The sequence below is a fragment of the Nasonia vitripennis genome (genome assembly GCF_009193385.2).
Source record: "Nasonia vitripennis strain AsymCx chromosome 4 unlocalized genomic scaffold, Nvit_psr_1.1 chr4_random0006, whole genome shotgun sequence".
NCBI classification, from domain to species: domain Eukaryota; kingdom Metazoa; phylum Arthropoda; class Insecta; order Hymenoptera; family Pteromalidae; genus Nasonia; species Nasonia vitripennis.
The window spans coordinates 734,572-756,461 of NW_022279641.1; the positions used below are offsets into that span (position 1 = coordinate 734,572).

Sequence of the window (21,890 nt, forward strand, 5' to 3'; positions counted from 1 at the left end):
ATCGATGCGGGATCAATGACGTATGAACGCTAAGGCATCGGGATCACGGCGTTGGCGGAGAGGAGAGCTTGCGCGTCTCCGCGGAGGTTGTAATCTCGGAGGCTATACGTGACGGGCATAGCTGCGGACAATGCAATGCTGCATCAGCCCGTCGCGTATTTCCCGGATCGCGCGCCGGCTCTCCCCCTCTCTCGGATATACGTGTGTATACTTAGTGACTCATGAGTGCTTTGACAAATAGGCTCCGCGCACGCGTAGGTATCGACTCTCTCTCTCTCTCTCTCTCTCTCTCTCTCTCTCTCTCTCTCTCTCTCTCTCTCTCGTTCTCCATCTGCTTGGAGTATCGCGGGGCTAACCAAACCCGGATGTTACCACTGATACGAGTGTACTTATTCTTCAGATTCGTAGACCGCGTCCCTCGATAATTGCGACCCTGTTACGTCGATTAATTGGACGAGCGTAAACACGCGTTACAAGACTTTGCTATCGGTGTCGCCGTTATCAGCCTCACAATCGTGATGCAGCCCTACTCCTCGGGCTTGTCGTCGTCGTCGCGTCTCTCCGCGGAATTGCACTGTAGAATATACTGCCCGCGGCGTTTTGCAAAGACGACGCGCTCGAGTGTGTAATTATCGCGTCCCAAACAAACAGACGCAGTTTGGCTAAGACCTACGGCTTTGTTCCTTCTCTCGAAGCGTCTAATCGCTCTGTGCGGTATACAATAGATACGCTTTTTTTCTTTTAGAAATATTCTGTGCTACGCTCGCGTGTGTGATTACGGTCGTATGAGAAAACGATGATTGATATATGGGATTTCGTGATCGAGCTCATCATCAATTCATTTTCAGTTTTCGTGCCGCGGAAATGTACAGGGAAATCTCTTATCGCTGCATCATCGGAATCAGCTGTCCAGTGACCCTGTTTTGTATAAATACAACTGCTAATGAAAATCGACGAGTTTGGCTCGCTTATTTATATAATCCCTTCTCTAAAAAGCGATGAAAAGTGGAGCGTCTTCAATCGATATTTGGTGAACATTCCGCTCGTACCGCACATCACGGCGCAAGGGATTAAACAAAACGAAAGGAAATCAAAAAAGCACGTAGCCCTCGCGCGTATAGTCTGGCCCGCTTACACATCAATCACGAGCGCAACAGCAGCCGGTCAGTCTCATTAACGCTATCGAGTCGCGTGTTTCAGAGGGAGAGAGAGAAAGAGGCTTTATAAATAGCGCTTCGCGCTGACAGCTCTCCTTCGGCTCTAATCGGCCGCCGCTGTAGATTCGCTGGGCTACTTCTGGCACCGGTACAAAGACCGTCAATCGCACTTAGCTCGCGATGCTTGCGATCTGGAATGTCCCGTGGCCTTGCGATGATAAAAGAATCGTTCGCGGTGAGCAGCGCTTTCCTGATGGTCAGTCTTACCAGCAAAGAAGAGAAGGATGGCTGATCTTTGCCTTGAATCTCATCATGTTAATTTTTCTCCGGCGTATAAACCAGATTAAAAGTTTGCAGAAAAGCTCGCTGCGGTCGTCGGTCCGCGCTACGAGTGCCCGGACGCCTGCATCATTACTCAAGCCGTCGTTTGGCCGCGGCAGCTCTTGCGGCCGAAAATCGGCTACAGCGTCGTTGGCGCGGCGACTTATTGGATTGACTTCTGTCAAGTGCCCGTCTAATGTCTATGCAAGCTGCAATTACGAGCCAACGGGGAAGATAACCAAGAGCTGGAGGCCATAGAGAGAGGGAGAGAGAAAGCTATATAGGTGCGCCCGGGGCCGGTTTAATCTCGAGCGCCGGTATCATCGCAATTATTCTTCGCCCCGACGGACGACGCGCCTCGTTAATTATCGTCCTTTATACGGTACTTTGGCCGGAAAGCAGCAGCAGCATCGCCTCCAAGGCACTGTACTCTCTTGTCACTTTTTTCGCTCTTCTTCGCCAGGCTACATCCTGATAATAAAATATTCCGCCGCTCTCGCGGGATGATGAGCGTGTCGCACCCGTCTGCACTAATAAATTGGAATTAGTTTACATAAATTTCGAGCCGCGTTCTTGGACTGCAGGCTTTTAACGAGACGGGCGTACCCGCGCACGCCCGTTTATTTCAATATTTCGATGTATTGAAATAGCGTCGTTTGATGCAATACACGCGGAATTCGCGGTTAACAATTCTAATTCTAAGCCAATAATCTACGACGTTTGCAAACAAGCGCTTGGGGCAAGCGCGACGTAAATAATACAAATCGATCGAATATCCGTTGTCGATTTTGGCTATTCTCGGCGCGCGCGCGCGCGGGGGGACCGGCCAATTTGATTAATTATGTTCGACGCATGCCTCTGCAGTACATTTGTTGACACAGGAACATTTCGGTTAATCTAAAAATGCTACCACAGTAGGATAATTTTGTCAAGAATGAAAACACAGCCGTGTGTGTGCGCGTGCGGTAAATCATCGCCGAGCACCAACTTTCTCTCTCGAGCTCCTGTTTATGAATTCCGAAACTCCGTCCATAGACTCGATCGAGTAGAGGCGCGAAAAACAAAAATCCTGGGCGCGAAGTAAAAAAGAGGAAGAAGCTGGGCGCGCGCGAGTGCAGCCAAGTGTGGAAATTCTCGCTCGGCAGTGTGCGGTTTACCTCGGCGGCAGCTCGTTTGACGCGTAGCCGAGCGCACGCGCGGCGTCGTTTATTGTCTCTCTCTCTCTCTCTCTCTCTCTCTCTCTCTCTCTCTCTGTCTCTCTCTCTCTCTCTCTCTCTCTCTCTCTCTCGTCGCAGTGTACCTTTTTAGCGCGACTGATTCAACCGGGGCTCGGACTTTTTTCCTCGTTTTTCGAGCGAGTTGGCGAGAGGCTCGCGCGCGTGCGACACTTTCGGTTGCGGGAATTTCTGCGGAGCGATGGAGTTTCGGCTTTGGAGACAGAGTAGAGAGGGGCTGGATTTGTTTTGCGCTTGCAAGGATTGCAGGGGGCAGAGTCCGGGTGTCGGAATCGAGGTCTATTATTTTCATTTTTGGGAGCGCTGCGGAACTTGTTTGTTTCGTTTCATTTTTAATAAGTTAAGCTCGGTTGGCTGTATTTTATGGGGCGAAAAATTAAAACTTCGTTTCGTGCGAATTTCCTGCTTAACTGCGTAATTATTGCGTGTTTATTGAAAAATATTTTTAAACTCAATGTTGCGTGACTAAACAAGTTAAATTTTTTATTATCTTCAAAAAATATCTTAAAAATTTTGCGAACCAAAATAGTTTTTGCACGTAAAATGCATATTCCCTCACTTCAATTACCGAAACACGCGCCGTACAGCGAGCCCAAGAAGACACGAGTAATTAAGAACTGCGCAACAAGCCTAATGCATAAATTAAAATTCATAATCCGCATTCGCGAGTAAATCAGCAGAGACTACCCGAAAAGAAGAGTCCGAGCATCTAGCTCGCGAATATACGGCCGAAGACACAAAAGCCAGGCCACATAAGGTCCAGTCATAAACCATCTCAAGCACGCGTTCCATAAAGCCCCGGCGCGCAATACACAATTGAAAACTCGCCGCAACAAGCGTCGGTCCGTCCTCTGCCGGTAAATTAAACCGTATATGGAAATAAAAAAAAAGAACAGCCGCTCGACGGTATACGCGAACAATCCCCGCGCCATACTTTCATTTCATTACGCTCTGCGCATATACCTCTTGTAAAAACTCCCTAATCTCCCTTGTTTTTCTAGCCGCTCATTATTCTGCGCCCGCATTTTTTTCCGCCTCACCTTTGTTCGCCGCCGCCACCGGGTCTCTTTCCCTCTGTTTTCTTTATCTGCGGGAGAGTCTAATGCGGGGGCAGTTTATATCGCGCGCGTGGAGCGCAGTCGCGGTCTCGCGGTTTTACAGCTTGCCGAGACAGACTCGCGGCCCTCCAGTATATACCTTTCCTTGTTTTTCCCGCGCGCTTATGCTGCCGAGAGCATATTTGCGGCTGACGCGTAAGTTTCGCTCTCTGGCATTTTTTCGATAAACTTTATACTCTTGAAATTTTTCCACCCGTTTCATACGCGCTCGATTATTTTCAGGTTAATTACGGTGCGCTTTTGTACGGTTAGCTCGTGTGTTTGTTTCTGGAAAATTCAGCTTTTCGCGGAAAACGAGGATGAATTACGCATGGTGCGGTAATTCATTTGATCACGTTACAAGAGTGCGTGTGAATAAAACAGTTCAATATATAAACGTAATATATAATACGATTTCGTGCAAACATCTGGTGTATAGCCGCGCATACGCCCGTTCCTGGATCCGCTGCGAGGCTACAACGAGCTCCATTTTGCCTGTTCCCACGTCTCTTCGCGTATTCAATGCCCATTATTGTGTCTGCAATTTCATTGTTATGATTTCAACCGCTGCACTGTTTTATCGAGAGATGAATGGTAAACAAGGTGTTATGCCTGCTATGGTCTAGCAGCGCTGCGGGTCCGAGCTCGAAAAAAGCTCCTTTCAATTATATTTCAAAGTGCATTTTATCGAACGACACGTGCTAATAGACAAAAGTTGCCGATCCTTTGACCCAAAAAACAAAGTTGCGCGCGCGAGAGTATCCGGCAGAGTGATATTGCCGTCAGATCCGGAAATAATCAGTTCCAATAATATCGGCAAACACCTTTTGAGCTGCCCGCGTGGATCGATAGGCCGATAGATATAAGTACTGCCGGTGACAGAGAGAACTTTGTTCTTCCGATCAGTCGTCCTGGAACCAGCTCGGAATTTCGCGAAATTCGTATAAGTACACACAGGTTCGCTTGGCGAATAATAAATTCTATCTCTCCGTCTACTCCCATCGGCTTTTATTTATATCTTCGTTCTTTCTGCGTTTTCGTTTCTTACACTGCCCAGCTCTGGTGCCACTTGGCGAGTTTACGTCTCGCGAACAAAGGCGTTTATGTTCGACCGCTACGCCTTTTTTTCGCCTCCTCGCGCATAATTGTTCGATCAAAGTTACGAGTGCTCGTGCGCGAGGAAGTTGGCACGACTAAGAAATAAGTTCCCGACTAACGCTCGATTCTCCGAGTTCGCGACGAGCGACCGAAAAATTGCTATTGAAGCGCTGGAAAAAAGCTGGAAATTCAATTAAACGCACACGTGAACGAGAGGGAGAGGCTGGAAAAGCAATTTTCATTTATCGAATTTCCTCTCAGCTAGCTGGCCGTGTGTGCGCAGCAGCTCCTTTTCAAAGCCCGGCGAGAAGTTCCGACCGATGCGGCGGCGGTCCTGTCCCGAGCAAAAATAAGAGAGAAAGGAGACGTAATCGCCCGTTGCCTACTCAGCTACGGTCAGTTTCGCAAAGAAGTTGTCCTCCTCCTTCGTGAGAGCCACAAACGACGAGGAGAGGAAGTGGCCGGGAAAGTTGGATGGCCGGCAGCGCGGAGTAAAAAGGGATGGAATTTGATAAAAAGCGAGGAGGATCACCGCGCGTCCGCGAATAGAAAACAAGCCGGCGCGCACAGTGACTTTACATGCGAGGACTATCTAAGTACCTCCAAAACGGTTTTCGCGTAATTGCTGATGCGCGCATACGAACTTTTCCGCTGAAGTATGCAGTGGAAATTGAAATAAGCGTTTACATAATATATGAAGAGCCTCCGATGACCGGTTTCTCGGTATTTCGAGAGTCCATATCTGCCTCATAGCGGGCTTATCGCTGCCTCGCTGCGGGAGTTCAGCTATATCAGCTGCAGGAAGTATAGCTGCTTATTCCGGGCTCTCGATCAATTATTCCCACTCGATGTATTAGAAATACGAACGGATCCGAACGAAGCCGCGCTCACCTGCGCAGCGGTTACATCAGGGGAAAAGGTCCGCAAGAAACAGTAGGCGGAAGAGCGCATTCAGCCGCGACAAAAGGCAATCAGCGACAGGCGGCCATAAGTTACCGGAATCGCGCCGATATTTCTGCCAGGAGGGAGAGAGCGAGTTGGTCCAAGTTTGTTCGGCATTTTCCAGCCAATCAGCGCCATCAAAGCTGCGTCTCTTTATTTCTCTACAGCAGCAGCTAGCCTCTCGAGTTTTTCGCTCGTGTTTGCCGAAAATCGCCGCTCCGACGAGGCTTTTAGCTGAGAGTGCAGCTACTCTGGAGACTTCATCTTCTTCTTCTTCTTCCTCTTCTTCTTCTTCTTCTTCTTCTTCTTCTTCTTCTTCTTCTTCTTCTTCTTCTTCTTCTTCTTCGGCGCCGTCGTGACGGAGACTTCTTTGAAGGCAGGACAGATGGCTTTATCTTGTCCTTTTGCTTTTTGAAGGGTTTAGGGGGTAGAGACCGGTCCTGATGTGCAGGATGCAGCTGGAATCGGACTTTTGGGGGCTTTTAATGGCGGCTGCTTGTTAATTATGCACTGTATGGCTGAATTATCGGCAGCACGAGGAAAATCCCTGAATGGGTAAACAAACGTTGAAAATGTGGGTGATAAGCTAGTCAGTCGGTGATTGTCGGTGACTATTCACTTTAGACGCGCTTCACTCTTTCTAAATGTTCTAAATTGTCACTTTTTTAGTGATTATAAGATAAGGCGAAATTACAAAATCCAGCAACTATACGACAGTGTCAAATGGCTCTTTCAAACTCACAATTTTACATTCTGCAGGCTATCAAATTTATTTTTCTGTCTTTCGGAATACGAGATTTAGGGATTTTACTTGTTCTACCATCAGATGTCTCACGCAACCTTCGACGATGTGAAAAATCAAACAGAAATATTGGCTGGAATCCGGTATAATCGAAAATCGTAGCTTAACGAGATCGTCCCACGAAAAAGTTTCCCACTTCATACTGACCAGAAGCTGGCCAATGGCCGTGAAACAAGCCACACACGGAGCTTTCATCAACGCACTCTCATTGCATTCAGTCCATATATCCCATTGGCAACAGTAATTTCCATCTGCCAGCAACAACAGCGGTGGCACGCACTACTCTGCAATCATTTTTTCTCCGGGAAATCCTCCGGGCGCGCGCATTTCGCATTCCGAGGGCGAAAGCTCGGTCGGCGCCGCGCGTGTTTGCAGCTCTGGAGCTGCTGCTCTGTGCGCGCCGGGGGAGTTCATTAACGAAATGACCGGTCGAGCCCGCGGGGGCCGCTTCGGATTTATGCGCTCCTATTTACAAGGCGATCCTGTAATGGCTCCAAAAACCTTTGAGACTGATCCCGATCGCTGCCCGATGGATGATCCCTAATGGCTCCTGATGCGGCTGTACCTCCGCAGTGCTTGCACACACGCTTTGACTCGCTCCTCTATATATTTTTACCCGAGGAAAGAATAACGCGAGGATAACCGGTGCCGGCTGCGCTGGCGGAAAATCCAAGGGACCGCGGTGGCATATGATAATACGGATCATCTCGAATGCAGGCCAGCAGCAGTGGCAGCAGTGGCAAGTTTCCCAGGCGGATTATATCGTCTTTTTTCTTCCGATGCTACCGCCTTCCTTTGTCGGCGGCGCTCAATGGAATCTCTTACAGTCGAAGGAGCAGTACACAGCTTCTTGTTGAATGCTCAATATCGATACTCATTCGCTTTCTTGGAAAAAAATTCAGTTGACGTTTCGAGCTCTGATTCAGGCGCGCGCGCAAGTATTGTTTACGGATCGATTTTTCAAAGCGCGCGGCACTTGGATAAACTCTTTGGCGCTATCGTCATTAAACTCGGAGCAACTCGGAACTACTAGGAGATAGAAAGAGAGAGAGAGAGAGAGAAAGAGAGAGAGAGAGAGAGAGAGAGACTTGGAATTCCAGCAGTCATTCCGGCTCGCTTCTACTTAAAATTCCAAAGAACACCGCTGACATTCGAAGCTCGCGCGCGCGGGAATTTCAAAGTTGAGAGGGAGAAACAGAGTGGGGGGGGGGGGGAGAAAAAAGAGTTGTGAATTCGAGCAAAATGATACGGAATATTAACTCACTCACGCTCGGTGAGAGAAAGCAGACAAAGAAGGGGGGAGACAAAGGTCTGGCTTCGCCTACTGCCACTGGCGGACTTTCCGATACCTGAAACAGAAGCACACAGCGAACTTTTCAAAGTTGCGCAGGAGAGGAGGTAGCGGTACTCTATTTTCCTCTCGTATACACTGTTTTTATCATTCACACCGAGGCAAATCGCGAGACTACTCCGACGACGTCGGCGGCTGAAAGAGGCTGAACGAGCGGAGAAGTACAAACTCGAAAGCTCCGACTCGATTACAATTGCGCGATTGTTCTCGGGCAATGGGTCGCGACGCTGGAAAAACATCGCGGCGGGAGAGTGACTTTGACTTTTGCCGCGCTCCCGGCCTTCCAGAGCGTGTATACAGGCACTTCAACTCGTGGCGATTAATTATGCATGTCCAACAGTCAGCGGCAGGTTATGCTCGGTTGTAAAAACATCCTCGCTTCGCCTTCGTTTCGAAATAACCATCGAAATTCATCTCGAAAATAGCGAGGAAAAATTTTTCGAAAAATTCTCCCTCTTTTACAAAGGAAGAAAAATAACGAGGCTGCCTCTCGTTGCGGCGGTCGGCGAAATTTCAGTTGGCCCTCAAAAAGAGCAACAACAACAACTGCACTGACAGACAGCGTGGCCGCGAACGCAAAAAAAACTCGAAATCCACTTTTTGCGATACACAAGCTCGCGTATATAGGGGACGACATTGTAAAACAAGCGCACAACCGGCACGACCAGCAAATTAAGTTTCGCTGCAGCGGCAGTAAAAAAAGCCGTCGCCGCGAAGCCGGTGCTCCCCGTCCGCGAGTAATTATCTTCCGCGCGCTCACGTCCAGATGATTTTCCGATGGATGGAGTCGCGGAGAAAAGTGCATCAATTCTCTGCCAGCTGCAGCTCTCTCTTCCTCTAGCGCTAGACGCGCCGATAACGCTGATGAATGTGGCTCCCGAGTGCGAATTTTCGTGACTGTTGCTTGACACCGCCGTGTATGGTATAAGCGCGACAAAACTATTATCGATCCTGATTCATCGGCGCGCGCTATTTGAGCTGAATTCTTGAGCTATATACTCGAGCGATTCGAAGCTGGCGTGAACTTCCCAACGACATTCCAAACGAGAAACGAAGCGAACAGGACATGAAAAATAAGCAGGAAGCGATTAAATCAAAATATTGTTTACGCGGCTGCTGCTCCTGCTGCAATATAACGCCTGGGCACAGTAGTATCGCGGATGCAAGTCGACTGACTCATAAAGCCCGGTTTTATTGATACGCCCCCGGAGGCTCGCAGGTGCGAATAATAATTAATCTGAGGAATTGGGTCGCCGGCGCGCGGCTAATGTCACGTCGTCGACTTCTGCGTTGGAAACTATTTCCGCCGATATTGATTCTGCACGGCTTGTGCCGCGCGGACTCGTCAAACGTATAAATGCCCTGTACAGTAGCCGGTGAATGTGAAGTTCGACGTCAAACACCTGCCGCCGAATCGGGGTGAGAAATTGCACGCGGAAAAACAGACACGCCGGCCGTGCCCGGATATACGCGCGGTGTTCGAGGAGGTCGGGAATAAATTGAATCTGGAAAAATCCACACGCGGCTCTCGATCTTTATCTACTTACACACGCTGTTACAAACAGAGAGGCCTGTGCTCTAACTACTGAGCTAACGTCTACAATGCATTCGGACGCTATGCATCGTAGTACGGCTCGGCGGACTCTTATCGCTGACTCGTCTTCGCTGCTTGCGTTGCAGACGTGTGCGTCTGTGACAACGCGCCTGATAAAACTCGGCGGTGCTACCATAATGAAAGGTTTCTCCCTTTTGTATCAGCGTTGAAATACACGCGGCATTCACTGCGTGAACGCGTTACATTCAAATATACCGTGCAGCCGATTCTTATGGGGACATGACGTCCATAATCGACACAATCGCCACTGATTCCCCGTGGTTTGGCGGCGATTCCGCATGCGAAAGTCCGAATATGCGGCACGTCGCACCGACTGAATTATCGCGCTCTCGTGTGCGGCGGACTTTAATGCGACCGAGGACGGCGGCGAAAAATATCGGATGCGTCGCTCGGCCTGGTTGCAGTTGCCAGTTTCGCAATCGTCGGCCACTGCGATTCGATGCGCCGGCTACATAATATGAAAATAACGTACTATTTTTTTCTCGAGGTATACCTGCATCCAGAAAAATTACGACGTGTGATTGCAGTGATCGAGAAAACGGCGGGAGATTTGAAATTCGAAAAGTTTCCACAATCGCTCGGTGCGAGAATCGCGGACACGACTGCGCACGTCAACCGAATGCTCAAAAGATCAAAAGAAGTGCATAACCATCAAAGTAATTACTCCATACGGCAGCGCCGGCAACAACAGCGCCCGAACAAAACCCTTTTCCAAATATTTGTGCAATACCTGAGAGAGTAACGCAAATATCATCGGACTTCTAGTCACGTAGTCGCGCGCGCTGTTGCACATACACACAGAGCGTATACAGCGGCAACATTTCGCCCGGCGAATAATACAATATGCCCATAACTGCTGATTTTCCGGCGGCAACGATTCCATTGACGCTCGGTCAGCGAGGCGCGCGAGCGAGAAAAAACGTCGCGCGGCCCAACGCCAGAAACGCGCGCAACAAATTGTTCACAAAAGCTCAGCGCTACGTTAAACGTAGCGTGCCGCGAAAAACTGTCAAACAAAAAAGCTGCTGCCCCTCCCCCCTCGATATAATCGAAATCGGTCGCGGCGAAAAAAAGAGCAGCCGGTCGTGAGCGAGCGAACGAGAAAAAAAAATAACGAAACGACGCCAGCAGTCCATCTGCTGGCATAGAGCCACGCCAAAAAGGAGGGACTTGATTCGCCCCGAGCGCCGTCGAATTAATTTCGGCGTATAAATAACACAAACGAAAAGAGAAGTGGATGTACGCGCGCATACGAAGGATGGGCGGACGCGAGTGTGCCCACTGGCCGTGTATCTCTTAAGTCTTAATCCGAGCCCCGCTCCATCGCCGCCCGATCGATTTTCCCAGCGCTGTTACCGCGCGCGCGGAAGAACCTATTCCGAGAACTCCGCTCGATTATTATTATTATTATTATTATCCTCATCGTGTCGTGCGTCGTCTTTTTCTAGAATCGTCGCTGCGCTCTGACCATAACGTGTACTTATATTCGCCTTCCGGATAATCCTCGCTCTCGTGACTCTCGAATATTTAGCGCCTGGAGATTTAGAATCGACGTCTCTCGCGAGCAAAGTGGCCCTCCGCGAAGCGACCGGAAGAGGAAAGGGAAGAAGGCGGCGGCGGCGGCGTCGGGCATAAATTTCGCGGAATAGAAGGAGGAAATGCAAGCGAGGTAAGAAAGATGACGAGGGCGCTCCCGGCCGCATATTAAAATTCCGGATGGCCAACACACAGTGCTCAGTAATGATCGAACGCTTTCTTCTCTCTGCCACCGACGAGAGATAAAGCGCCGTGCAGCGATGAATTTGGTTTACGCCTTTTTGCCGCAGTCGGAATTTCGGCGTTAACGCGCGCGAATCACGATGCGAGTTCTTATACGCTGTTGCAGCATTCCACGTGTACAGCCGAGCAGAGACAGGGAGAGAGAGAGAGAGAGAGAGAGAGAGAGAGAGAGAGAGAGAGAGAGAGAGCGTAATTGTACGGCAACGTCAGTTGCACGAATAGGACCCGCGGCCGCGGGGCTAAATTTAGCTCCGGCGAGAACATCAACACGGACTAAACTAATATTAATCGCGCGTATGCCGCTGGCTGGAATCAAGATTTGATACACACAGCGCAAAATAATTAACGTCGAGAGAGTTGATACGCGCTCTAAAAAAGGAAACGGGCAGCCGCTAGATGGCGCCTCCTTCGAGGCGTTATAATTAAACTGCGCAGAGCGCGCGAAAGGAAAAAATGCTTGTTCCCGCATCACAGCTGCATCGGGCCGCTCGAGCGCCAGTCTCAAAGCGGAAAATTCGAGAATAGCGTAATAAAGGCAATGCGGATGGGCGCCGAAGGCGGTAAGTAAGAACCGCAAAGGTACTAAGTGTGAGGCACAAGACGAGAGGATGTGGGAGAGAGAGAGAGAGAGAGGGAGAGAGAAAGCTGCGGTATTGCGCTCCTCCTTTAGCCCCTCGAGGGATTAATCACCGGGCATTATGGCGGCGCCGGCTCAAAAGCACACAAGGAATGAGCTGCGCGCGAGAGGGAGGGAGGCAGGCAGGATTAGAAGAGACCGGCAGAGGGAGGGGGAGAGAGAGGAGCAGATCGAAGCAAAGATAACGCCGAGGAAAGGAGTCGTGAGATAAGCGGCCCTCCGCGAGGGCTCCGGGGTGCTGGTTATTAATGCTGCGCTGCTGCTGCTGCTGCGATCTGCAGCCGCGAGGAAAGAGTGAGAGCGTGACGGGAGAGACAGGGAGAGATTATGAGACAAAACAGAAGATAGCGGCGATTAGGGATCGCGGGCGTCGGCGCGCTAGAAAGTGGAATTTATGGATTCAATTCGTTTCGCGAGAACTGCGCTGACACAACAAACTTATCCAGCGCCGTGAACATTTTCCGAGTCAACGCGCTGCTGGCCATGGTGAGTGCGAAATGTGCGGGTGCCATCATCAGGCTGCGACGATCGAGGCGAATTGAAAAAAGATCAGCTGCGACGCCGCCCAGCGAGAGGAGCGGAGCTACAGAGGAGAGGAGAGTTATGAAGAAAAAGAGGAAACGAGTGAGGGAGAAGCCGGGTTAAAATTAGCCGAATCGTAACTCAGGCTTCTCGGGATCTCTCGCACCCCACTATCTAACGTAACTCTCGCATTAATGAGTGCGTAAACGGCGCGGGGGGAAAAAGACAGTACGCCCGAGAGATAAATGGCAGTTTTCGCGCTGTTTTTAGTCGACGCCGCTTTGACGGACTCTTTACTCTTGGAGGACCGCGCGCTTGATCCCCTGATATAACGCTCTTTTATATTTCACAGAGCGGAATATATGCATACGGAGGTCAATTAGTCGTAACCGGGTTATAATTAAGGCTGTTCAGCCGCACGCGAAAAGTGAATCCTATTTAATTTGCGCTGCAGCTCGGGAGAGAGAGAGATAGAGATGACTTTTCCCGAGTGAGAATAATTAGGAGCGACGAGGAATTTCTGGGAAGAAACGTGTCTGCGATTGCCTTATACTTTATTTGTTACGGAGTCTCTCGGCTTCTGTATCGTCGCAATGAGCTAAAATCGCAGCGAGAGAGAGAGAGAGAGAGAGAGAGAGAGAGAGAGAGAGAGAGAGAGAGATGCATTTAGTACGTCAGAGACTCGTGTTTATAGTTTCGCGAGTGTCCGACACAGCATTTATCGCTGCAGGTATTTAGAGCAGGCACACACAACAGATAAAACCATGGTATTTATAACGAAATTCGGCTGGGAGAGAGCTCGATATTCTACTGTCCCGTCTCGAAGCGGATTACCGCGGAGTCGTCTCCCAACGACGAACACGAGGACAGGCCAATAAGTTTCAGCGGGTAATTTGGTACCTCTCGTTCGCTCGCTGCTTTGCGACTGTGTTTCGACAATAGAATCGCCATCCAAAAGTGATCGAGTATCAATATTGCCACAGATCGATCGAAAGCACGACGCAGAAGATGCTGTTTATTTCCATCGCGCTACTAGCGACGAGCTCGGAGACCAGTGCGTCGCCGCAGCGGGAGTACTTGCAAACGGCCTACGAGTGGAAGTACGTAGACTATTTATGGGACTCGAGAGTTCAGAGGAAAGAGGCTATCCAGAGCGGAGCTTACGATTTTTCACGCGTCTCACCCGCGGACGTCGACAAAGCTCCTGGTTCGTACACAATGCGGGAAATTTGTCGAATCAATCGGTGCTATAATATCTGGTACGTAATTTCTCAAAATCAGACGGACGAGTTTTCATAACGTTCACTGCCGGGTCAGGAATACCGGCTACTCTCGGCGTTGTGACCAACGAATCGTCAGCCGAGTCAGGATCACTGGTGATGCCATACCCAAACTGGTCGTGGCACAAGAGCGATAACTGCCAGAGCGGCATAACCAGTGCCTGTGGAATAACGGTAGGCATAACGAAAAATCAATATAATTTCGCGTGCCGATCGTAAAAACGAAAGAGACGGAGAAACGGCTGTTGAAATGCCGAATGATCATTTTTACGAGCTCTGTTAATAAAAATTCGGGATTTTTAAACCTCACGCGCGCGTGCGCCCGTGTTGAAAGTTTATTGCGGCTATGCCGCGCGCGATGAAAGAACGAACGACGCAGTTATCAGCTGCGAGCCTTTTTCGCGAATGTATAAATTCAAATTTCCTCGCTTTTGTTTTCGCGCGCGTCGTCGTATGAATTATTGCTATTAGCATATTACCTTCGAAAGTGTGATATCAATGCCAGTTCACGGAAAATTCGATGATCGATGAACGATTGCGGGTAAAGAGATGTACGTCAGGGCTGACGGAATAAATTAAATTTGAAAAAAAAAATTGTCTCGTGAAGTTGAAGCCTTGAGATTGGTGTCACACAAAAAATTCCCGACAATGCGTTTGATTTGCAGATCGATGGCTGTAACAGGCTCTGGACCGTCGATAGCGGGATTGATGCAAAATCGACCAATGCCAACTGTCCAGCTCAACTGTTAGCTTTCGATCTGGATACCGATGAATTGATACAGAGAATCGAAATCCCGATTGACATCGCTCGGAACTCACGGGGAGAATCTCTGCTGGCCAATATCGCGGTAACCACGGAAGGCCCCGATTGTGAACAGACAACTGTAAGTAAATTTGTAAGATCCATTTGAAGCCCCGAAGTAATCTCTGATCATTGAAGATCTACATTTCGGATGCGCTGGGCTACGGCCTGATAGTCTGGAATGCTGAGGGCTTCGTTCGTCTGCAAAGTCCGTCGTTCGAACCGCCACAACAGTCCTCCAGCCTGGTCAGCTCAAGCAGTCCAATCGGCATCCTCGGCATGGATTTGTCACCTTCAATCTTTCCGAACGAAACTCGTTTCTTGTACTTTCGAGCGCTGAACTCCTTGGACCTTTGCGCCTTGGATACCAGAAAACTGAACAACCACGAGTACGACGTAGAAGTTCTAGGGATAAAGGGTGTGCTGAGCAGTCCGGCCGTAGGTCAAGCGTTTTCATCGGAAGGTACTCTGTTCCTAGGAATAACCAGAAAATTCGGCATCGCGTGCTGGAATCGATACAGAGAGCTCTCGAGAGACAATATAGTGAGTGACTTTTGTATTTATGTGATTTCTCACCGTTGCCTAATTAGCTAACAATCATCAATTATTTGTTTTAACAATTCACGAGGTTTGAGCAAACATACTTTCCTAAAAAAGCTCCACTCGCTCACGTAATGTATCTCTCACTTAGACAGTGACCTTTGCGATAAGCACCTGTATCAATATTTATAATCAGTCTAACGCATTGTGAACTTTGAAAATCTTTGAGATTTAATCCGATTTCTCCTGAATTGTCACTATAGGAAATAGTCGGCCGCGACGAGGAGCGGCTGGAGTATGCTAACGCCGTTAAGGTTGTCCCGCCATCAATCAGCCAAGCTACCGAGGAATTGTGGGTATTGACGAATCGATTTTTGAGATTCAAACTTGGACAATTAAGAACCGACGACGTGAATTTCCGTGTTCTTAAAGGGAGTGTTGGGAGACTGATTGCCGGCACCAAATGCGAAATGCCTTACGGCACGAGGCTCGCTCTCAGGGAGATGTATTTGGAAAAATAAATGGGAAAATCGGCAGCGGAAGGAAATCTCGATTGGAGCAGATGTTGAGTAAGACGTTTTAGTGTTAATTCGGACGGAAGAGATTAGAGAGCCGATAAGTTCCAAGGAATTCATCGATTTTCGAATCATCGACCGGTTTGAAGTGATGAGATTCGCAAGAATATCCAACAAGGAAGTTCTCAAATGCAGATGGGGTGAACGTTCTCAGCTCGGATCTTGCCAATATCTCTCTTGTGGTTTTAATCTTGTTGTGACTCATTCGAAATGTAAACTTTGAAGAAATAAAATTGTATTATTCGAATAACACAGCTCTTATCCGCATAAATCTGAATTTTCTCGGAAAGGAAATCTCAGGTCAAACAGAACCGACAGTATTTGTTATCTGTTTTCCCAAACTTCTTTACAAACGCCGACTAGAAACGTTTCCTCATTCTAATTAGGTCTAAAAAGTCGTATCTAGCTATCGGGGTTTTTACGCCGCCTTCTATTACATCAACAAAAACATAAAAATGTATTAATGTAGATTACTCAGGGTGAACAGTATCGGCAAGAAAAAAAATGAATATTTTCGAAAACACAATGATGTAAAAAGAAGGAGCCTTTGCAAAAGATCCGAAACAGTTGTGCAATCAAAAAAGGAAAGAAAAAAAGACGAGAATCACACATTTTTCCAAACCTTGAAATTACTCATGAAATCGCAAGTGACACAGATCGACACACTCCGATTTCTGCACTTTCCGCGCGCATAACGCCCCGTGTACATATCTATATCGTCGCGTCCTAGAACCAGCTTGGCAAGTTCACCAGGCCCATCAATGTCGTTTTATTTTCGCGCCCATTCCCTCCCTCCCTCCCTCCCTCTCTCTCTCTCTCTCTCTCTCTCTCTCTCTCTCTCTCTCTCTCTCTCTCTCGTGACTGCATATAACCAAAACACATATTCCTGCTCGCACTTTAATAGTTTCGATAAAATGCCCCTATTAGATAGCTCGCGGGAAGTTTTTATTGCCCAGTTATACACGAGCTCGCTCGCGACAATCTCCGAACAAAAAGCGCTCGTTAATCTTCCGACGAGCGCTAATGGCGTTTGCTCGTAAATTCCCGGCCGAGGCGTGTGCGCTCATATGTACACGTACGAACGTATACAGATATTAAAATTCTGTTTATACAAATGTTTCGTGGAGCCACAAACGGAGAGAGAGAGAGAGAGAGAGAGAGAGAGAGAGAGAGAGAGACTCGCAGCCGATAACCCGCGCGCGGCCCGACTGCTCAATCGCAGCGGCGTCACGACTTCGAGCGGATCGTCCGTGACGATCTGGAGAGGAGATATACCGAAGCTACCGAGGCGCATCCAGAGCTCTGTGCATGAGGTAATGTAACACTGCAGCGCGTGTTTGACGTTTTGAGTGTGCTTTTGATGAAATTCGCGAAGCGAGTATAGGCGAGTGTTGGCTTTGTTTCTTGTGGCATTTCGTATGTGCGCGTGTGTTGTGGATTGCGATTGAGCTTTTTCGGTGAGAGAAGAGAAGATGAAGAGAAGATTATCGCTTCAAGTGTCGAGAGAGTTCAAGGGTGATTAACGATATAGTTATGGTGAACTATGCGCACTCAAGTTCTATTCAAATTGGAGATTGGAATCGAAACATTTTTTGCGCTCGATAATGATAGTAGTATGATGATGTCAGTATAATAATGATTCAAATGGGTTCTTGAAATTCTTCATGACGAATAATCGCATATCAATTAACATTTCATGAACGTAATCAATGTCAGGCTGTACGACAAAAGCTAATAAGATATGCTACGTTCATTAACTTCATCAATTATTCGTATTGTCTTCTGCATAATTTATAGCCATCTAAAATATCATAAATTATTCAATCATTGTGTGGAGTGTTACGTTGATCGAATAATCGTGATCGTCTTTGTAGGATCAGAAGAAAATCTCTTAATGTATCGTTTTAGCTTATTTTGCGTGCGTGTTTGTGTGTATGCGCTGGCGCGCGCGAAAAATCGTATAATGTATTTTCAAAGGCTTTCAAGGAAATTAATTTTAACCGAGAGGGCACTCTGTATTAGTCGTGAATTTAAAAGTTCGAATGCACGCTTGCGTGTGCTGAATTAATGAATAACAAAATATTTTTCAGCTGGATTAAAAGTTCCGAGTTTTATTCATAAAACAAAATAAAAGCACGATGCGCTCTCTGCTGTGCGCTTTCATCCTCCTGGCCAGCTCTATGCTGGTTTCGGCAGGATACATGGACACGCTTTTCGAGTGGAAGTACGTCGATTATTTATGGGAATCCGAGGCCAGGAGACAAGAAGCCATAAACAGCGGGGCTTATGATTTTTCGCGCATTTTGCCCATGGACGTTGATAAGTCCAAAGGTAAATATACCATACAACTGTTCAGCTGTATATAAAGCTACTTAAAATTATATTTTAAACATACGTGCAATTCTGTGGTTCCAAGGAAAAAGGACGAAATCCGTCCCTTTGAAGGTTTTATTTTATGTTGGGTGAAACATTTTTAAATGAGCTTATCGCGTATAATGTCAGGCGCAGCAAAAACATTGCGCGAAATATAAAGTTGTATTGTTTGTTTGTATTCTCAGCATAAAAGTAAAAATGTATTTTTAAACGACTTTTTACAAATTCTGTAAGGATTTTATTTCCGATATTAAATAGAATGTCATCGTTGAACTCGTTTATTCAGGGTAATCAAACAATCGTAAATAGTAATAATAAAAAATCATTACCCCAAAAGTTTCTGGCATAGCGATAGCGTAGCGTATTATTTTGTGAGATAGGGAGTAGAATATAACTTTCCATTAAAAATCTCATAAGCTGGAACGTTTAAAATCCATTTTTCTTTATTGGTGTTCATTTTATAAAGATAAATTTTATGACTTTTAGATGGCCGAATTTTTGTATCATTTCTTGGAATGGACGGAGTACCGGCTACGCTTGCCACTGTCAGTAACCAAAAGGGACCCTCGGGACCTCTGGTGAAGCCGTACCCAGACTGGTCGTGGTTCAAGAAGGGTGACTGCAACTCCATCACTAACGTTTACAGAATAGCCGTAAGATCATTGTCTTAGCCTAATCAATCAAAATATTGTTGAACCACAAGTTCAAGTCAGAACCATGATGAATTCTTAGATCGACGAGTGCAACAGACTGTGGATCTTGGACACCGGATTCTTGGAAGGACAAGCTATAAATTGCGAGGCTCAACTGTTGGCATTCGACCTCAACACTGACCGACTGATCCAGAGGATCAAAATCCCCAACAACATCGCCAGAAGCAACGATGGACAAACTCTTCTGGCTACTCCCATTGTCGAGACCGAGGGACCCTACTGTGATAACACTACCGTAAGTCCATAATCTGTAACCCAATAACCATCTCTCAAAATAGAAGAACCACTAACACTAGCCAACCTTCCGAATCGCAAAGGTCTACATGGCTGACACTATGGGAGAAGGTCTGGTGATCTGGAACGGAGTTCGTCTCTTCCGCCTCGAAAGTCCTCTCTTCAAGCACGACGAGTCTGCCAAGAACATCGTCGTCGGCAACAGCAGCCTTGACCTGGCTGGCGGTATCGTTGGCATGGACCTCTCGCCCAGGATCTTCCCTGGCGAGTCTCGCTTCCTCTACTTCCACGCTCTGGCCTCCTACGACATCTACGCCGCCGAGACCAATGTACTCAGGCGCAGCACATACGGTGAATCCGTTAAATTCCTTGGTGCCAGAGACATCTTGTCCAGCCAGGCCGTCGGTCAGGCTTTCTCGTCAGAGGGAACTCTGTTCCTTGGCATGACCAGGGAGATCGCCATCGCTTGCTGGAACCGTTACAGGGAACTCAAGAGGAGCAACATTGTGAGTTGATGTTACATATGCTTATTATTAATCAACCTCTGGTATGCTTGGAGTTGCATAAACCGATGATCATACTATTAAGTATTAATGAGAAATCGGTATTACTCATTATCCTCGCTAATCTCGTTAATGGAAAGAATTTTTGTTAACCTAATTAGTCGTTTGCGTTTCGCAAACGGTAGACTGGATTCAATAAGTTTCGCGGCAAGAAAAAGGGTGTCTATTACGAGAAAATTGTTTAAAAGCATAATAAAATATAATTCTCGAAGGTGGGGCGACACACGCGTCATCTCGTAACACAGAACGAATTCCATCGAAATAGAACTGGAACTAACGCTCCGTAGCGAATTTTCCCAGCGAACGTTCACAATAATAATTCCGTTATTTCATCAATCGCGGGGAGAGAACTCAGGCGTAATGAAAACATTTCTGCAGCGCATAACCTACCGAAAATGGCCAGCCCGAGCCATAGTGAAGAGACTAGAAAATAATTTCACATTTAACGCTCGTAAAGCGCGCGGTAATGAGTAGGGAAATTATGATTCCTTGCATCGGCATAACTACAAACCGGGTCGTATTAAAATTATGCACAGTTACGAACCTGCAATAATAATCCTAATTCAATTTTAAAAGGAATCCCTGCACAGAGCGAATCGATTACACGGGACTTTACAGAGCCGTTAATTGGCTATAATTAAAATTCACGGATCATTAGAGCCGAATAAAAACGAAATTGATTCTTCCACAGGAAATCGTCGCTCAAGACAGCGAGCGACTGCAGTACGCAAACGGCGTCAAGGTCATCCCACCGACGCCTTACCAGCGAGAGGAGGAGCTCCTGGTCCTGACGAACCGCTTCGTGACCTTCCAGCTTGGTCAGCTCGACGCCAACGACGTGAACTTCCGCGTGCTCAAGAGCCCGGTCAAGAGGCTCATCGCCGGCACCAAGTGCGAGATCCCCAGGAACACCCTCACCGCCCTCGGCGCCATCAACAAGCAGGACGAGAGTTTTCTCATCGTCCAGAACTGAGTGTCTCGAAGTCTGATCGAAAAACTTTTTGTTTGTGCTAATAAAGTTGCAGCATTACACGTTAAATTTGATTCAGCCGCTTTGGAAACAATATCATATACCTCATACGTTATACTACTTACGCGATAAAATCCAACCTTGCGCTATGATTGAGCCGCTCGAAGCGCGGGTATACCCGCGATACCTATAACGTGGAGTAGAGAGAGCCGTGTGTGTCACTCATCGGCTTTTCATCGACGTCGCTCTTCCTAAACGCGGTCGGCGGCGCAAAAACTTTGATGTATAAACACACACACACAAAGTGAAAGGCGCGGCGTGGATATAACCTACGGCCGCAGCGTCTTTCCCTTTCCTCGCACCGCTTCCTTCGAAAGTGCAAACTTTCTTTATCTCGCCGCGGATGAGATGAAAATGACATGCGCTTCCCAGTTTTCTCTCTCTTCCCAGCCTGCACTTTACGTAACGGGTTAATACGATTCGCTCTGCTTTGGGATAACGAACAGCGCCTCGGCGTCTACGAGTTTTTGATATCAGCGGCTCCCGATCTCCTGCAAATCGCCGGATTCTATGCCGCATACACAGCGCGGGAATCGTCGGACAAAGGTCAGTAAACCGAGAACCGTAACTGGGACATGGTCAGAGCAGTGTAGGTATTTGCTTTCTCTGCTGCATAACGCACTGGTCTAAGCCACTCCTGGTGCGATTATTGTTAGCTGACCTTGAACGAGCTACTATGCGCCGACTACTAGCGTATATGCTTCACGTAGTACTCGTCGACGGGATACGTTGTTTTAACGGCGGTGAGAACGAGGCGGCGGTAATTGATTGGTTTCGACACTTTTTTTATTATTTTTTTTTTGCGCAACGGCGTCGAAGAGGCAATTAATCGCGCCCGGGATTTGTAATGACCGCGAGAGAGCTCGAATATAGAATTGTTGCGGGGAGAAAGTACGTATTAAACGCCGCGGTGTATATATCTCTCTCGCCCGGTGTGTTTGTGTGTGTGTGTGTGTACGTGTACGTGTGCATATGAAATTACATAAATTATACACCCTGGGAATTGTCAGATGACGGACCGATAGGGACAAAAGCTTAGGACGGCCATTGTGTCTAAGAACGATCACGGAACCGAACGCCTGTCCGGATCATGTTGAAACGTCCGTGGAGTTTCTCGCGCGTGTATATACGAGCTGCATATACAACAATATAATGATTATTTCATACAGCCGATCCGATCGCAATGAAAGTTTGATGTTTATTCGTTTTCTTGATCGGCTCCAG

General features: G+C 47.7%; 3 protein-coding genes across 15 annotated transcripts in view; 2 read left to right on the top strand and 1 right to left on the bottom strand.

The window, feature by feature from the left end:
- LOC100113835 overlaps nt 1–21,890 on the bottom strand; it is a 217,447-nt gene that overhangs the window by 144,474 nt on the left and 51,083 nt on the right. For 2 of the 10 annotated variants that reach the window (XM_031928394.1, XM_031928392.1), the window contains one exon: nt 7,917–8,001. The exons of 6 other annotated variants lie outside the window; for them this stretch is intronic. The gene's annotated coding sequence lies outside the window, so the exon portion shown is untranslated. The remainder of the gene's footprint in view (nt 1–7,916; nt 8,002–21,890) is intronic. 2 more of the 10 variants (XM_031928393.1, XM_031928396.1) reach the window with 1 other exon arrangement.
- LOC100113806 (major royal jelly protein-like 6) lies at nt 13,328–16,003 on the top strand. 2 transcript variants are annotated; one of them, XM_008219734.3, is made up of 6 exons: nt 13,328–13,444; nt 13,540–13,763; nt 13,838–14,010; nt 14,502–14,720; nt 14,777–15,181; nt 15,442–16,003. In XM_008219734.3, the coding sequence occupies exons 2-6, from the start codon at nt 13,565–13,567 to the stop codon at nt 15,697–15,699; spliced, it is 1,254 nt and encodes a 417-aa protein (XP_008217956.1). In that variant the 5' UTR covers nt 13,328–13,444; nt 13,540–13,564; the 3' UTR covers nt 15,700–16,003. The 2 variants fall into 2 exon arrangements, with proteins under 2 accessions (XP_008217956.1, XP_016842220.1); XM_016986731.2 differs by having other exon boundaries at nt 13,350–13,763; nt 15,442–15,530; nt 15,611–16,003.
- Mrjpl7 (major royal jelly protein-like 7) lies at nt 16,968–20,680 on the top strand. 3 transcript variants are annotated; one of them, NM_001161503.1, is made up of 6 exons: nt 16,968–17,066; nt 17,844–18,084; nt 18,613–18,779; nt 18,859–19,074; nt 19,157–19,579; nt 20,328–20,675. In NM_001161503.1, the coding sequence occupies exons 2-6, from the start codon at nt 17,892–17,894 to the stop codon at nt 20,607–20,609; spliced, it is 1,281 nt and encodes a 426-aa protein (NP_001154975.1). In that variant the 5' UTR covers nt 16,968–17,066; nt 17,844–17,891; the 3' UTR covers nt 20,610–20,675. The 3 variants fall into 3 exon arrangements, with proteins under 3 accessions (NP_001154975.1, XP_031784171.1, XP_032457853.1); XM_031928311.2 differs by having other exon boundaries at nt 17,051–17,268; nt 20,328–20,680; XM_032601962.1 differs by having other exon boundaries at nt 17,060–17,366; nt 20,328–20,680.

Coding starts and splice junctions, on each gene's coding strand:
- Mrjpl7 (NM_001161503.1), top strand. CDS start 17,892: ATGCGCTCTCTGCTGTGCGCTTTCATCCTCCTGGCCAGCTCTATGCTG. Junction 19,075..19,156: donor CCTACTGTGATAACACTACC/GTAAGTCCATAA, acceptor CGAATCGCAAAG/GTCTACATGGCTGACACTAT. Junction 19,580..20,327: donor AACTCAAGAGGAGCAACATT/GTGAGTTGATGT, acceptor ATTCTTCCACAG/GAAATCGTCGCTCAAGACAG.
- LOC100113806 (XM_008219734.3), top strand. CDS start 13,565: ATGCTGTTTATTTCCATCGCGCTACTAGCGACGAGCTCGGAGACCAGT. Junction 14,011..14,501: donor CCAGTGCCTGTGGAATAACG/GTAGGCATAACG, acceptor TTTGATTTGCAG/ATCGATGGCTGTAACAGGCT. Junction 15,182..15,441: donor AGCTCTCGAGAGACAATATA/GTGAGTGACTTT, acceptor TTGTCACTATAG/GAAATAGTCGGCCGCGACGA.